The 15,067-nt window shown below is 54.4% G+C and overlaps 4 protein-coding genes across 4 annotated transcripts; 3 read left to right on the top strand and 1 right to left on the bottom strand.

Moving 5' to 3' along the window:
* Nucleotides 1-38: 38 nt before the first annotated feature.
* Nucleotides 39-1,493, top strand: BDP55DRAFT_545776 (transferase family-domain-containing protein; the record flags this gene model as incomplete). Its single annotated transcript, XM_060568601.1, has 1 exon — nucleotides 39-1,493. One exon carries the CDS (start codon nucleotides 39-41, stop codon nucleotides 1,491-1,493), a length of 1,455 nt encoding a protein of 484 aa, XP_060433120.1.
* A 1,366-nt stretch (nucleotides 1,494-2,859) lies between these two features.
* Nucleotides 2,860-4,465, top strand: BDP55DRAFT_653145 (uncharacterized protein). The gene has a single exon (XM_060574163.1). It carries the CDS (start codon nucleotides 2,917-2,919, stop codon nucleotides 4,285-4,287), a length of 1,371 nt encoding a protein of 456 aa, XP_060433121.1. The 5' UTR covers nucleotides 2,860-2,916; the 3' UTR covers nucleotides 4,288-4,465.
* Nucleotides 4,466-5,246: 781 nt separating this feature from the next.
* BDP55DRAFT_628749 (uncharacterized protein) lies at nucleotides 5,247-6,410 on the bottom strand (the record flags this gene model as incomplete). The annotated part of the gene is made up of 1 exon (XM_060571938.1): nucleotides 5,247-6,410. One exon carries the CDS (start codon nucleotides 6,408-6,410, stop codon nucleotides 5,247-5,249), a length of 1,164 nt encoding a protein of 387 aa, XP_060433122.1.
* A 2,362-nt stretch (nucleotides 6,411-8,772) lies between these two features.
* Nucleotides 8,773-12,335, top strand: BDP55DRAFT_408396 (uncharacterized protein). Its single transcript, XM_060567350.1, has 4 exons — nucleotides 8,773-9,193; nucleotides 9,351-10,571; nucleotides 10,626-10,664; nucleotides 10,731-12,335. The coding sequence occupies exons 1-4, from the start codon at nucleotides 8,896-8,898 to the stop codon at nucleotides 12,014-12,016; spliced, it is 2,844 nt and encodes a 947-aa protein (XP_060433123.1). The 5' UTR covers nucleotides 8,773-8,895; the 3' UTR covers nucleotides 12,017-12,335.
* The last annotated feature ends 2,732 nt before the right edge of the window (nucleotides 12,336-15,067 follow it).

A 15,067-nucleotide genomic window follows, 5' to 3' on the forward strand; every position in this document is an offset into this window, starting at 1 on the left:
CTAACAACCATTCCCCATATTCGTCACCAATACTCACAATGGGCAGCACCACCATCCTCCCTGCCATTGAACTCGGGCCCCTGGACCAGATCGCTCCGCGCATTTATGTGCGATCGATCTTCGTCTTCGACCAGGGTGAGAAGTACAGCACAGCTGAGACAATCTCTCATCTCAAGCTTCGCTTCGAGACCGCTCTTGCCCGCTGGCCTTTCTTGTCAGGCCGAATTGGCCCAGCTAGCAATAGTCGCCGACCCAATGAGCTGGAGCTCACCTACGACCTCAATGCTCCCCAGATCAACCTCGACCAGCGACCAGACATCTTCGCATATAGCTCAGCTGACCGTCTTGGAGGTCTCGATTACCAAGCTCTGAAGAACCGTGGCATGCCCCCTTCGTTCATGGACAAAGACATCCTGTCCCTCACCCCTAATCACCCGAAGCTTGGTGAATCCTGTCCTCCTGTGACATTGAAGATCACAGAAGTTCCTGGAGGCGGCCTCTTCGTCTGCTTCTCGACTCACCACGCCATCTTTGACGGCGGCTTCATCAAGGCATTCCTTGAGTACTTTGGCCGAGGAAATGACGAAGACCCTTTCAGCGCCTTTATGGACGAGCACAGAGACCGCCCGAGCATGGTCCCTTACACCACCACCGACATCTCAAAGGCAACATTCGAAGAGTACGACTTCACTTCCAACGACACTGTCACCAACGCCAAAGCCATCTCAGAGAAGCCCCCCAAAGCAGCCTGTGTGCTGTTCAGCATTCCAAACAAGACCCTCTCCGACCTCCATAACAAAGCCCTTACCCATGTTCGTGGGAAGCACGGTGACAAAGCCTTTGTATCCAAGGCAGACACCCTCTCTGCCATGATCTGGGTCCACGTCACCAGATCCCGCTTCACCCACCTCTCCCAGCAGGACCAGACCTCCTTCACCACCGCAGCAGATGCACGTCCCCGTCTATCCCCCGCCTTCTCCCCTGGGGCGTGGGGCAATGTATACACGCAAACCACCAGCGGACAGACAACAGTAGAGGACCTAATCCGAACCTCTACCTCTGGCACCCTGCCCTGCGACGCTGTGCCCGCCATCCTCGACGCCGCCTGGCGCGTTCGCCAGGCCATCAGCAAGGCAAGCGCGTCGGGCTACATCCCCGCCCGGATCGCGCTTGCCTCGTCCCTTCCTGACCCTACAATGGAAGGCAAGGCCTTTACAAAGGCGCTCCAGCCTGGCCACGCTGGTGTCGGCTGCAGCGTCTGGACGCATATGGGCGCCGATGTGGATTTCGGCATCCCTGGTACGGGTGGCAAGGCCGACTACGTGCGCAAGACGTGGTCTGCCAACGACGGCAGCATGAATATCATGCAGCGTCGTGGGATAACCAAAGGCGAAGCGCCCTGGGAGGTCTTGCTTGCTCTGCGGGAGGATGATATGGAGCGGATCTGTGGGCCGAATGAGCTTGGTCGCTGGGCGTCTACTTGGTGCGCTTGAGTATGAGAGATATGGACTTTGCCCTTTCTGGAGAAAGACAAGGGAAATAATGGACGATAATGAGGACGAGTGCTGTTTCGTACAAATATACCCCCATTGAGATTTGAACCGCTCTGTTCACACTTGTGGCAAAGTTGAGCTTATTGTTTTATTTTAGCGAAGTAATTGTCCGGGCATATGACCTCGAAGGAAATAGGGCAGCCAATGCCCCTTGAGATATCAATGTGCGTGACGCTCTAGACTATGGCATGGTGTTTTCTGAATTACCTAGGAGGGGGGGGGGGAAGATACCCGTCACTTCGTGACATGAGGAATGAAGAAGGAACAACGGAACATTGGGCTTCTCCATACTCCATGGAGAGCTCAGTCATATGCCTGTGATAAGGCAAAGGTCTTTGCTCTCAGATTGAATGATAAGCAATATTGCAGATAGAATAATGTTCGCTCTTACAGTAATCGAAGTGACATGCATCGATTCTTGACATAATCCGAATATTCATAGCCTACTTTGAGTAATTGTCCTACTCTAAACCATGTCGACTTGGAAGGTGGAGAGCTACCGACAATGGTACTGAACACACGTTACCGTCGTCTAGCTTCCAAATTATGTCCAGAAAACTTCGGCTGAATGATCTAACGAGCTTGCTCAGTCTTGGGTGTCAACCCGGTGAGGTGGGTAAAGCTCCTGTACCTCGTCGAGACTCTTGTCATTGCGAGTGAGGTGACCCGCCACGTTAACGCATCCAATCAATGCAGCGTCGTATCCTCGATACTATGATAGGTCGGAATGGGGGCAAAAGTAAGGTAAGGTAAGGTAAGGTACACAATAAAGGCGCTATTATCCTTATCGACTCTTCAGCCACAGCCGTTCCTACGTGAGCTTTGCCTCTGATGCTGAGAGTATGTAATTCAATAGAGACTCGGCTGAAGGTATTTACATAACGTCCAATCTCGGAACCTCGTGCCAACATATCTGTATAAGGTACTTTTTATAGCGTCCTTCAGAAAGAACCGCAATCCATGGCCTGTGCTGGCTGGTTGCTGTGGTTCCAATAGCTGCCAACCCCACTTTCTTCTAGAAAAATTCGACTGCAGGAATTTTCTCTCTCCCACTACTTCCTTCCAATCGGCAGCCCCAATGAAGGTGGAGCACCTATTCATATCAAGCTTTAGTATTTATGCGGGTTGGACCTGACGTCTGAACCTGTCCCCGACTCCCCCGAGCTTGAGCTGGATCGGGGTTTCCGGGAGAATGATCGGAGCGAACAAGCCGGATCGGGGCAAGCCGAGTCGTGACGCCATTTGACTTATCGGGGGTGGTGCGGCGTGTCCGCTTGTGCTGCGTCGGGTGCTTGTTGCCCCCCCCCCCCCCCCCCCCCGGCGAGAGGGAGGGAGCGAGGGAGAGTTAGGTTATTATGAACTGATGACTGATGGTTGGCGAGGGGAAGAGGGGAGTTCCCGCATTCCCCGGCTGGCTGTCCGGTTGACTTTTGATTTCGTCAGTGGCCGTCACCCCACCTTGGAAGCAAAGGGCGTTTTGGAAAGTTTATATCACGACCGGGGCGCCTTCCGCGGGGAGAAGCTTGCAGCTGCCTTATCTAGACCTCTTCACTCCCACACTCACATTCACACATTCACACTCACAACCCCATACTTCACCATCACCCAACATCTCATCGCCTCAAACAGAACTTCTAAACCTCACTTCAATCTGTACTACATTGAAAATCACAAAGACCATCGACTCAAAATGGCCCAACAAACACCCAGCGAGATGCGCCGCTGGCAAATCCCCGCCCCGGGCGCCTTTATCAAAGAACTCACTCTAACAACCGTCCCAACCCCATCCCCCACGACCCTGAAACCAACCCAAGTCCTTGTCCAAGTCGTCGCCGCGGGCATCAACCCGGCAGACTACAAGCTCCCCGACCTAGGCCTCGTCGCAAAAGCAATGGTCTCATTCCCCCGCTGCCCAGGCATGGACTTCTCCGGCCGCGCCGTCGCTGTCGGCTCCGACATCACCGACATTGCAGCAGGCGACCTCGTCGTCGGCCGCGTTGACCCCTTGGGAAGCCACGGTTCCCTGAGCGAGTACCTCGTCGCCGAGCGCGACGGCGTAGCCGCCTTCCCTCACGGGTCCGGCGCCGCGGAGAGTCTGGAGCAGGCTGGTGCGGTGGGCACGGCGGGCTTGACGGCGTACCAGACGATCGCGCCGTACGTGAAAGCAGGCGACCACGTCTTCATCAATGGCGGCTCGGGCGGCACAGGAACGTTTGGCATCCAAATCGCCAAAGCCCTCGGCTGCACCGTGACAGTCTCCTGCTCCACCGCCAAAGCAGCCCTTTGCAAATCCCTTGGTGCCGACGAGATCATCGACTACAAGACCGCCGACGTCATCTCGGCCCTCCGCGCAAAGGGCAAAGTCTTTGCCGTCGTCGTCGACAATGTCGGAAACTCGCCGCCGAACCTGTACAAGGCCTCGGACGACTTCTTGCTCGAGGGCGGCCACTTCAAGTTTGTGGGCGGGGCGGTGTCGTTTGCGCAGGTGAGCAGTCTCGTGCCGAGCATGTTTTTGCCTGGATTCCTCGGCGGCGCGAAGCACAAGTTTGAAGCCTTCATGACGAAGAATACGCACGTGGACTTGGTGCAGATTGCGGCGTGGATGGCGGAGGGTAAGGTGAAGACTGTGGTTGATTCGACGTACGAGTTTGAGGATGCTGTCAAGGCGTATGAGAAGCTTAAGGAGGGGTCGGCGGCTGGTAAGATTGTTGTGAAGGTTGCGAAGAAGGCTTGAGTACCTGGGCTAGGGGGGCTATTCGCATCTCTGGGGTGACGGGGAGGAGCAAAAGGTCGGAAGGGCAAGCAGGAAAATTGGGCTTCTTCCACGTTGATTTAGAAGATGTGATTGGGCGGGTTGATACTCTTCTTTGGCGTTCTCGTGGAGTTATTGTGCAGTCATTCGAAGCAAGTTCTAATTTGATGATTGGAATAAATTGATGTTGTTCAATCAAAGACTTATCGCGTAACAAACCACATGCAGTCGGTCGATTGAGTTTGTTGACCCGTCAGCACTAATGTATACACTGCACTGCATCTTCCCTTCAATTCGTCCTATTGCACGGTGATCGAGCACGAACCAATAGAGACAGTTCATCTCATTCCTCAATCCGTACTTGGCACCAGGGTATGTGGACATGGGGACTTCGGGCCTGTCTGGTTACACTTGCAAACTTGCCTCCCGTGTCAACAAGGCATCTGCTGTCTACATCTACACCATATTTGTCATCATCAAAGCCAAAAGTACAACTTGAGATGTCATGCATGTACGGGGTAGAAATGATTGTTCATTTGCGGGTATCTCATAAGCTATGATCCAAAAAAGGGGTTGCGAGCAGCGGCCATCAGCCTTCTCGTATCGAGTCGCAAGTTGTTTACGACATATCTCAAGGGTGGTTGGCTTGCAGTTGTAGGAATTGGTGTAGTCTCCCGCTTCAACCTGTCTGTCTGAAGCGGTTCGAGTCACTCTCGAAAGGCCCGGTAGCATCAAATCTTCGACGGCTTATGACAGCCTGGCGCTGAGTTGTGCAGTGGGTCAGCCCTGCGCGAGTAGTTTTCAGACCAATGACTAGTCTACGAGAACACCTTGGCGCATGGCGTAGTCCATCCTCAAAGACGACGGCGACGACACGGGTTCGAACTGCGTGTGGGTATTGTAGTGATGTGAGCTTTGGAAGAAAAAGCCTCTCATACATCTCACACGTTCAGTGGCCCGGGCTGCTGCCACGGATTGGTTGAGGAGTTATCGTGCAACAGGCGCAGAACCGTATCGGCACTATCAGCCCGGCCGATCTTAGTGAGATGAGTGACAATATCCATGCCCATTGTTCTCAGTCTTCTAGGCAGACGACCGTCGCCTTCCAGAGTGCCTCGATCATTCAGGAACCAGCGGAGGACAGCCAAGGCGGTTGTGTGATCCGGATTAGTGGGATGGTGAAGTTCCAAGTGCGCTCCGTCGAGTCTGATAGTTTTGATCAGGGGCCGTTGGTAACTTGCAGTTCTAGCAAAGGATTCGTATAGCCGTGCAGAGGGTAGTGGTCGCTTCCATGCATCGACTGTTGCTTCCCAGGACAGGTGGCGGAAGGGTTGCCAGAGAAACTGGGGAAGTTGAGGATTCGCCTTCCACGTGGACTCTGCCCTCAGCATCGTTGAAAATGCTGTATCTAGGCTGCGGTCTTCCAATCTTGACTTTGCCCGCACCAAGTTGGCGACCAAGAATCCCACAATCTGACCGGCCCCGTCCGCAGGTCCTTCACCGCGGACTAACCGGTCCGCCCACGCCCACGCCACCTCTTCCAGCCCCTCTGCAACCATGAACGCGAGGAGCTCACGGCTGAAAGGGACGTCTCGGAGAAATTCCAGCCTCCGTTCCTGGCCAGATGATCTCAACCACTGAACTACCCGCAAACCAGCTGCAGATGCCGCCATGGAGTCTTCCTCTGACAGAGTGCTGGATTGGACGATCTGCAGTCGTTTTGCCTTCAGACAGCCTTGTGCAGCACGATTCGTCATCATGCCTCGCGATACTGCCTCATCGAAGACGTCCATCGGATCTCTGGGACTGGGACTTGTGGAGGGGACATTGTCGAGCTGGGCGCCGATCTTGAAGAGTGGATTGGAGAGGATGGAACGGAGATGCTGATCGGTTGGGCGAGACGGAGAGTGTGTGAAAGTAGTAGCTTTGGCCGCGGACAAGTCGGTAGTGTCGGGGGCGAAGCCATGCTCTTTGTCAAGATTCTTGCGGAAGGAAGTCTTCAGGACGTTGAGCAGCTTCTTGGACTGCTTCGATGAGAGGGGTAGCGGCTGGTGGATCGAGGGAATGGCATTTTTGATAGAGCTCAGAGGCTTTGTGGCGAACATTGTTAAAATCGTAGGATTCGAGGTATCGGAATAGCTGTGGTGGCGCAGACGGCCTTTCGTGGTGGTGTTGTTGTAAGAATGGGTTGTGGCCGATGGTGTTCGCCGGAAATGCGGGAGAATGGAGTGAATGTCTCTCCGCTCGGAACTGGCGGTCCCAGAGAGAGGTGAGGTGCTGAGGTGATTGGAGTTCCTGGTGGAGGCACGGATACGTAGGTCAGATAGGTACGCATCATCGTGGTGCCATGAAGTTAGGTTGCCCGCCGAGCCGGGCCTCCGTCATACCACTGATGGGTCATGTGACATGGGCAACGCGGAGTTGGTCCCTTGACACCTGAGGCAGAAGACCCAGGCCCTCGACCTCCACTCCACACACCAAAGCCCAGTAGAGATTCGGTACGTACCGAAAGTATGGAAAATGCTCGGCTGTCTTCGTGAGTGGCTACCTAAGGTAAGGTAGGAGGCATAATGGAGAAAGCTGTTTCCTCGCTGACGAAGGCAAGTCCTGTGTACGGATCACACATGAAAAGTTTCTGGAGTCTGTGATTCAGGCAGCGTATATTTTGCTTGGTCGCCCATGGTCAGCCACAGTCACTCAAGATTTCGCTTGTAGCGGCTACTTGAATGGTTATCCAGTCTTCGAAAGTCACACCAATTACCTTCCATCCAGGCTTCAGCTCGCCATTGACCAAGGGTGGTTCTGAGTGACAGATACAGCCTCGTGACTGAGAACGTATGACCCAGGTCGACCAGGGGTGTCTATTCCCTCGAGATATATGAGCTTGAGGTGCCTCGTCACGGGAGGCAATAGTAGTGACGCGACAAAGCCATCGTGTATCCATATGTTGCTCAGCACTTCGATGCGATGCGAAGCTAGATGATATAGCAATAGAGTCCGACGAATAAGCCGATGTACAGAGGATCTCGGCCGACGCCGATGGGCAGAGCAAACAACGTTGGGAACGCTATTCGTGCTGCGAATTGAGTTGAACGAAAATGACGATGCTTTTCTAGAAACGGCTACTTGGAGCTTCCTGACATGCAACATTCCTGGCCTCGGCTGTGGCACAGCCTGGTTTTGCTTTGTTACCACTGAACAGTACGAAAGTACAACTTGGCCAGGTCAGGCGCCCCCCATTGATCGCTTTCGTCGTTTACGAATTAATGCACTTGTCCGACATTCATCGCAATTGCCGTCTTGTTGTACGGTTGGCTCTTGGAGCGAATCCAAGTGAGCTGAGCTGGAGCCAAGCTATCCCTTCAATGAAGTCCAGGGCTCGACGGGACTGCTTTACTTTCTTACCTCATCTTCTCAGGGAAAGAGATACATGAAGACCTAGGTATCTTAGCAGGTAAGGCAGCAGCAGGGCAGCCATGGGAAAGGTCCCCAATGGAAGTCAGGTACCAGCAATAGAAGAGCACCAAAGTACGTAGGTACTTGCTGTGTTGATGGCGAAGCTGTTGCCAATGTGTCCATGTACTCGAGAGCTCACGTGTTTTATGTGTCCAACAAGGTATCGGTACGCCACTCAGCCCGACGATTGAGGCAGTGGATCTGCAATGCCCCGCCAGAGTCATGACGCGCTAACCGTTTGCGGACTGAAGGGGGCGTCATTCGCTGCAGCCGGTCGCTCAGGCCAAAAACCTTAGCCTGACTGGATCAGAAATGGGGGCAACGCAACACAGCAAGCAACACCAGGAAGAAGGAAGCAATGCAATGAAAAAAAGAGAACAAGCACCAAAATTCGTGGAGGTCCTCTGCCGGTACGTACCCCCAGATCTCACCTCCCAGCTCTCCTCTCACCCCAACTCTCGTCCCCTGTGGCCCAGCCCAGGGCAGCTTCGAAAGTTGACGGGGAACCTTGGTACTTTCCTTGCCTTACCTAAGCCTCTAAAGTAGCTATAGGCGGCCGTGCTCCAACTGGGCCTTGCTGCTGCCAACTGTGACTGGACCTCTCAGACTGTTTACTGTTTCCAGGGCCAGCTGCCACAGCCAACCTGACGGGACCCCAGCTGCCAGACACTCGCTACCTGAGGTACCAACCCAGGTACCTGCTCAGGTACCTTGCTCGAAGGTCGATTGCTCTTGCGCTTCCTGGTTGTGTGTTGCTCTGCTGGGCGCCTGGGCAAAAAACCTCCCTTTGAACTTTTCCCCCAGTGCCCCAGTGCAATTGCGTCTGCCTCTGCACAAACATTCCACATCCATCCACCATCCACACCTCGCCTTTCTCCCACCAACATCCACCACCACCCAAACCTCACTTGTCTCGTCTCGTCAGCCACGATCACGACGACGTCGTCTCTCCCACCTTGCGGCACCCTTTTCTTTTCCTACCTTTTTTTTCTTCCTCCTCTTCATCGGCCTGAGTTCCGCACCTGAAGAAACCCCCCACCAAAGCTGTCGTGTCGATACGGGACAGTGAATAATTGATTCCCTCCAATTTTCCCATCGTGGAAAACCCCTCCCCTCATACAAAAAAACCCAGCAATGTCTGAGGTACAGACCCGGCCTGCCGCCTCGCGCGGCAGAGGTTCTGCACGCGGTGGAAGAGGTGGTTTCGCCAGCCGGGGTGGTCGCACCTCGGGCAGACCCAATGGCGACTCCAAGATTGATGCCGACGATGCGTTTGAGGACCAAGGCGAGCTCGGCGAGCTGAAGAAGCAATACGGATCCAAGGCACCCCTCATCAAGGAGCTCTTCCCCGATTGGTCTGAGCAGGATATTCTCTACGCACTTCAAGAGACGGATGGTGACGAGAACCTCACCGTCACCCGCATTGCTGAAGGTAAGTGGGCGCACGGCTCCTGCCTCGTCAGGCTACCAACCAAACTCTCTCCCGCGCGACGAATCGGCAATCCATCAACTCCTCTGCCTCCCTCCTCATTGACTACTCAACTTCATCGCTTCTGTGCTCTCCGCTAATCAAAGATTCTTGTTCCTAGGCACCATCTCCCAATGGGGCGAAGTCACGAAGAAGGCTCCCCGCTCCAAGGCCAAGGACTCTACGACCGCAGCCTCGAACATCGACTCATCCAACGCCAGACCCACTCGTGGCGGACGCAACGTCTCGGAGGCTGGTCGCGGTCGCGGAAGGACTGCTGAGAGAGGAGGTCGCGGTGGCCGGGGCAGGGCCTCAAACACAGTAGCTACTAATGGCTCTCGCAACAAGGAGAACGCTCAGCCGCTCTCTATTCCCACCGAGGAGTCGAACGCATGGGATACCCCGAAGTTGGACGTTAAGGACGCACCCGCCGAGGACCCCTGGGCCCCCAAGGAGATTATCGAGAAGCCTGCAGCTCCCGCTCCCACTCCCGCTGCCACCGACGCGCCCAAGCCCGCTGCCGCCGCTCCCAAGACGTGGGCTAGCATGCTCCGTCAATCCACCGTGCCCAAGGTTGCCCCGAAGCCGCCCAAGGAGGAGCCCGCGCCCAAGCCCACCGAACCCATCGAACCCCTTCCTCCTGTCGTCCCTGCTGCCGAGCCTACACCCGAACCTGAGCCCGAACCCGAGGCGCAGCCTGAGCCTGCCGCCCCCGTTGAACTCCCCGTGGAACCCGCCCATGAAGAACCAGCACCTGCAGAAGTACCAACCGTCATCGAACCTGAAGTGATTTTGCCGCCTTCCAAGGACCAACTTACTGAGACGAATCTTGAACAGGTAGTCGACGAATCGCATCCTCCCGCGACTGCTACCGTCGCAAGCACCGCCGCCGATTCCTGGGATCCTCGCCACAACGCTGCCAGCGCCACCGCGACACCTCTGTCTGCCTCCCAGCAGCAGCACCAGCCCATCCGTCCTGCTGTTCCCACTACTAACAGCGGCTTTGCCGCTTCCGCCATCAAGGCTACCACCGAGAGAGGATCCCGCACCCCGAGCTACCAGCGTCGCGTTCTTGACCAGGAGGAGGCCGTGCGCATGCCCGGCAACCGTGAGGTTGACCGCGCTGCCGTCCAGTTCGGTGCTTTCAGCTTGAACGAGGATGATGACATTGACGGTGATCGCGAAGAGCCCGAGACCCGGACCCAGCCCCCCGCTGATTCTCCCGTTGCTCACCCCCGAACCTCTCTTCCTCCCGCTCCTCAGCAGGCTCCTGTCCCCGAAGCCATCGGTACCCAGAAACCTGCCCCTGGCCTGCCTCCTCCTGCTGCTGCCACCCCTACCGGTACACTTGCTTCAGCTAGCAACGTCACCGACTTTGCTAATGCACCCTTCTCAGGACCCGCAAGCGCTGCTTCGCAGGCTCCCGCCGCTCAGGGTATGTCCCATTTTATGCCAAAGCCACGCAGTTTTGCCTGTTCACAAACACTGACAAAAGCTCCAGTCCCTCAACCTGCCGCTGCTGCCACCCAGCCTTACTCTCGTTTCGGTCAGGCCGGCCCTCAGGAGCCCTCGTCCTTCCCCCAAAAGTCGATCGATCCTTTCACCCAGTCGAACAACCCCGCTACCTCGCAGAGTCAGTTCGACAGCTTCTCCAACCAGCAATCGCAACAGAGCCAGCAACCCGGTGGGGCCTTCAGCTCTGCTCCCAGCGACTACTCCTCCTACTATACGGCGGACCAACAAAACCGCCCCCCTTACAACTACTACAGCCAGCCCTACGGCCAACAGGGTGCTCAGGGTCACCAGGACAACCTGTCTTCCCAGCAGAGATCTTTCGGTGGCTACAATGCTTCGCAGGCTGATAATCTGAGCCAGTACCCTCAGAGCGGCGGCCTGCAAAACCAGTCCCGCTACGGTGGTGTCACGAATGATGCCCAGAACAGTGGACACAGCACCCCGAACCCCACCGCTCAGAGCCAGCAGGCGGCCAGCCAAGCCTCGCAGCCTCAGTCTCACGGCCAACAGAGCTACCCCTACAACAACCACCCCTACTACAACAACGCTTACTACTCGAGCTACATGGGCTACGGCAACCACTACGGCCAGCAGGGAGGATACGGCGGTGCTCCGTACGGCGGCAACAAGGGATACGGCCACCCCGGATACGGCATGTCGCCCCAAGGCCCCTACGACCACGCCTCGTCTCCTGCTGCTGGCTTCGGCCAGTCATCCCTGCACCGCGCCGATAGCGGCCTGAGCTCGGGACTTGGAGGTGACTTCGGCGGACGCGCTGGTTCTGCTCAGTCTGGCAACCAGCCCGGCTTGGCCGGCAGCGGCTTTGGCGGTGTTCAGGACACCTTTGGCCGTGGCTCCTCTTCATTCCAAAGCCCTGCTGGACAAGGATTCAACAGCACTGCCCAGTCGAACGCTGCGTCTGCTAACGATGATTTGAAGCCTTTCGGCGAGAGCAAGCCTGGTGCCGGTCCCTCGCCTTCTCTCGGCGGCGCTCGCCCCGGCTCGGCCACAAACACCCCCTCGGGCCAGACTGGTCTGCCCCCGCCCCAATCCGCTTCTCAGATGGGCGGTTACGGCGGTTACCCTAGCCATCTCCAGGGCCACAACCTTCACGGAAACAGCGCATACGGCATGGGAGGCGCTACCGGTGGCCAGCACGGCAGCGCTCCGTTCGGCTCCTACGGCCAGCAGGGTGCTTACGGCGGCAGTGGATACTACGGCAGCGGGGGCCAGCAACAGCAGCGTGGCGGTTGGGGCGGAAACTACCACTAGGATGGTAGTGGTCGTCGGCCATCTCACCCCCGTCATTACGGCGGTATGAGAGGTGGCTAAGGCCTCGGTGCCCCCGAACACGTTGTTAGCTGTTTACAAGACTCTCTCTTTGGGCCTGCAGATGGTTATAAGCTGCAGGTGGCAAGGATAATTCATGCGGTCTCTTTCTACGGGGAAACTTTCTTCTCTCTACTCATTACCCAAGTGTATGGTCTTCGAGCGTGTACGATCTATCAACAAAAAAAGAATCAGGGAGGGGAAACACTTTCGGATGGTCAACAACCGCAACGGAATTGTGTTTTTTGTTTTCTTTTTCGCGATGGGAAGGTCTCATCAGGCTTTTCTAAGAATGATAGCCGGCGGCGTGGTGGTATGCGGCCTTGAAAATTCGTTTGAAATGACAGATGGAATGGAATCAATGGATCCGGTGGGGGGGTTGGTCGTTGGTCGTTGCCCGATGGAGGGCCAAATACTGAGATTGAACTCCTTGGAAAGGGAGCACGATAGCCAATGAAGACACATGGCACATGACATTTTTGTCTTGCAAGATACTCATCTCCACTTGTTGTGTGATGTGTGACTCACGAGATGTTTTCTCTGATAGTGTCGTCCGTAGAGCATCTTATATCGAGCTTGGATGTGTACTCCGCGACTCGCCAGATACCTAGGCTTCGAACCTGTGACAGTCTCACAGATTCCCTGCGGCATTTTACCACTAGAACGAGCTGGCTGTCAGCTGTCCCCTCATAATAGCCTACCAATCAGTCAGGCCTCAGGGAAGGCAGTCGAAATATTGCAACCATGCCCCGACCCAGCCAACGTAGCTGGGGACGCGCGCCTTGGTACCTCTTCAAAACATATATCCCATCAACTGCTAGGAGGCGTCACCACATCTGCCTCCAGTCTTTCTCTCATTTTACCTTACTCTATTTCCCTTACATCCGCCTATGAATGATCTCGAAATGGAGTAAACTTAGAGAAAGACTGGAGACGGATGTTGTAATGGCATTTAGCAGTTGATGGGATATGTATGTATTATTCTGGCCTCGCGTAGAACAATCATTGTCGGCTAAGTATATCGCCAGATCGGCCTTGAGGCAAAAGCCGCACCGGTTTCCACGTGCGTTAGGTAGTCTGGTAGGTAGTCTGGTAGGAACGTGGTAGGCAAGAGATTTACGCGTCTTTGAATCTAGACTTCTGCATGACTGCTTGTGTGCTTTTCGGACCTAGGTTGGATTGATAATTACATTTGTGAGAAACAGGTTGTTTAATGCGTCCTTGGGTAGTGACAATCCCGTTGTTTTGATGAGATCTGGATAACCGCCTCGGGTGAAGTGTGCCGTTGTACTCTGTCAGAATTATTCTCTGGGTCTTTGACTCATCGATCGATGTCATCTTACGTATGTGCCGTTGCGATGGAAGCTGGATGTTATGCTTTTTTCCCTGCATCCTCCTACAGGCTGAGAATAAGATATCAACGCAGACTGCCACCAGAGATATCTTTATCAGCTGCGGGTCGTGGTTTCACCACCCAGGCACGATGACAACTTACATGACCTTGGATTGAAGAATATCCGGGTGCGGCTGTAGTCAAATCGTGAGAGCATGAACAGGAAGAAGGAAAAGGTGGATTAAATAGCCTACAGAGCATGAGGGCCGGAGTACTTGTATGCCGATGTGGTGACTGCCTAACACTCAATCACCTGAATATTCGCCCTAGTTACATGTAGACACTAATACATACATTAGAGTTCACCCAGTCCTTCAGTCTCATCGTTCTGATAGAGAAGCTTGTAACCAAGGGGCAGTTCAGCTCCTATCGGCTTCGAATAATGCAAATCGCCGAGAAAAGGGGAACGCCATCCTCGAAAGATTGTAGAACTCGTGGGCAATGGAGGCATTGGAGGTCAGAACGTCGATGGATGTTCACTCGGTGATATAACATCTAAATAAAGCGTATGCTTTGCTTCTTGTCTTGGCGTCGATATACTCTTGGGAGTTAATGCATGCAGCGGCTCTAGGTGTCGAAGTCGTTTGTGGTCTCTCAGAGCTTTCATCGTCACAAAACCAACATCATTCATCATGCAACTTGAAACAGAGCAACGTTACTTGCTCTGGTGTTGAGCTTCATGGTCTTTCAGCTGAGATTCGGATTCGAAGCCAATTACTGACCTGCCACACTTAATAAATTGATTAACAAACGTAGAAGGACTAAATTCTCTCTTGAAAGCGACTAGATCTTGAGACGACAGCCCTAGGTAATGATCAAGTTTCAACAATCTGATGACACTGTCGTGGTACGTGCGATTGCTTTATATTAGCATATCATTGTCGAGATGTGGTGCTAGAAAGCGAACAATGGCAGTGTCAGCAAGATGAGTGGGGAACTGGGTTACTTGGTGATGGAGATCGAGAGCTGAAACTACGCGAACTTGGTTTGTAAGACATACCCTTTGAGCGCAAGCGACTCATTTGTATACATCGTCGAATCAAATCAGTTGTTTCAGGAATTTCATCGAACCAGCTTAACCAGTTGTCTAATCGTTGCTCCATTTCTAGCCTTGAGGCAAGCTTCGGTTGAAGAATCCCATTTTCATGCCTAGATAAGGAATTAGTCAGTCCGACTTGATTGCAGAGCTCAAGCAGCAGACTCTTCACAAATGCGGACTCTGTGGCTTCTAGCCCTTTTTGATGCACGTAATCCAACAGGTGGTGACCTCAGCGGCGAGTTCACGACCTTCAGCAAGCTCGTCATCTGCGCCATGATGATCCATGGCCGCCACCGCGGGTAGTAGAACTCACTCGACCGCGCCCTCGTACTCCCCAGTGAGGAAAGCTCCCACTCTGAAGCGGCTAGGCAACGGCCGCGGAGCGTGATAAGAGATATCTCATGAACGACAAGTGTCATGAGCTGCTTTACACCAAGACTAACCATACCATGTGATAGCAGCTCAAGTGACTCCAGTCGTCCACTGTCATGGGGCTTTTTTTTCCTACCGGTTAGAAAAACGAAATATCAGGTTTGATTCCCGCTTGTTTCTAGAAAATGGT

This window comes from Colletotrichum godetiae (genome assembly GCF_030913485.1).
Source record: "Colletotrichum godetiae strain CBS 193.32 chromosome Unknown BDP55scaffold_8, whole genome shotgun sequence".
In the NCBI taxonomy this organism is placed as follows: Eukaryota; Fungi; Ascomycota; class Sordariomycetes; order Glomerellales; family Glomerellaceae; genus Colletotrichum; species Colletotrichum godetiae.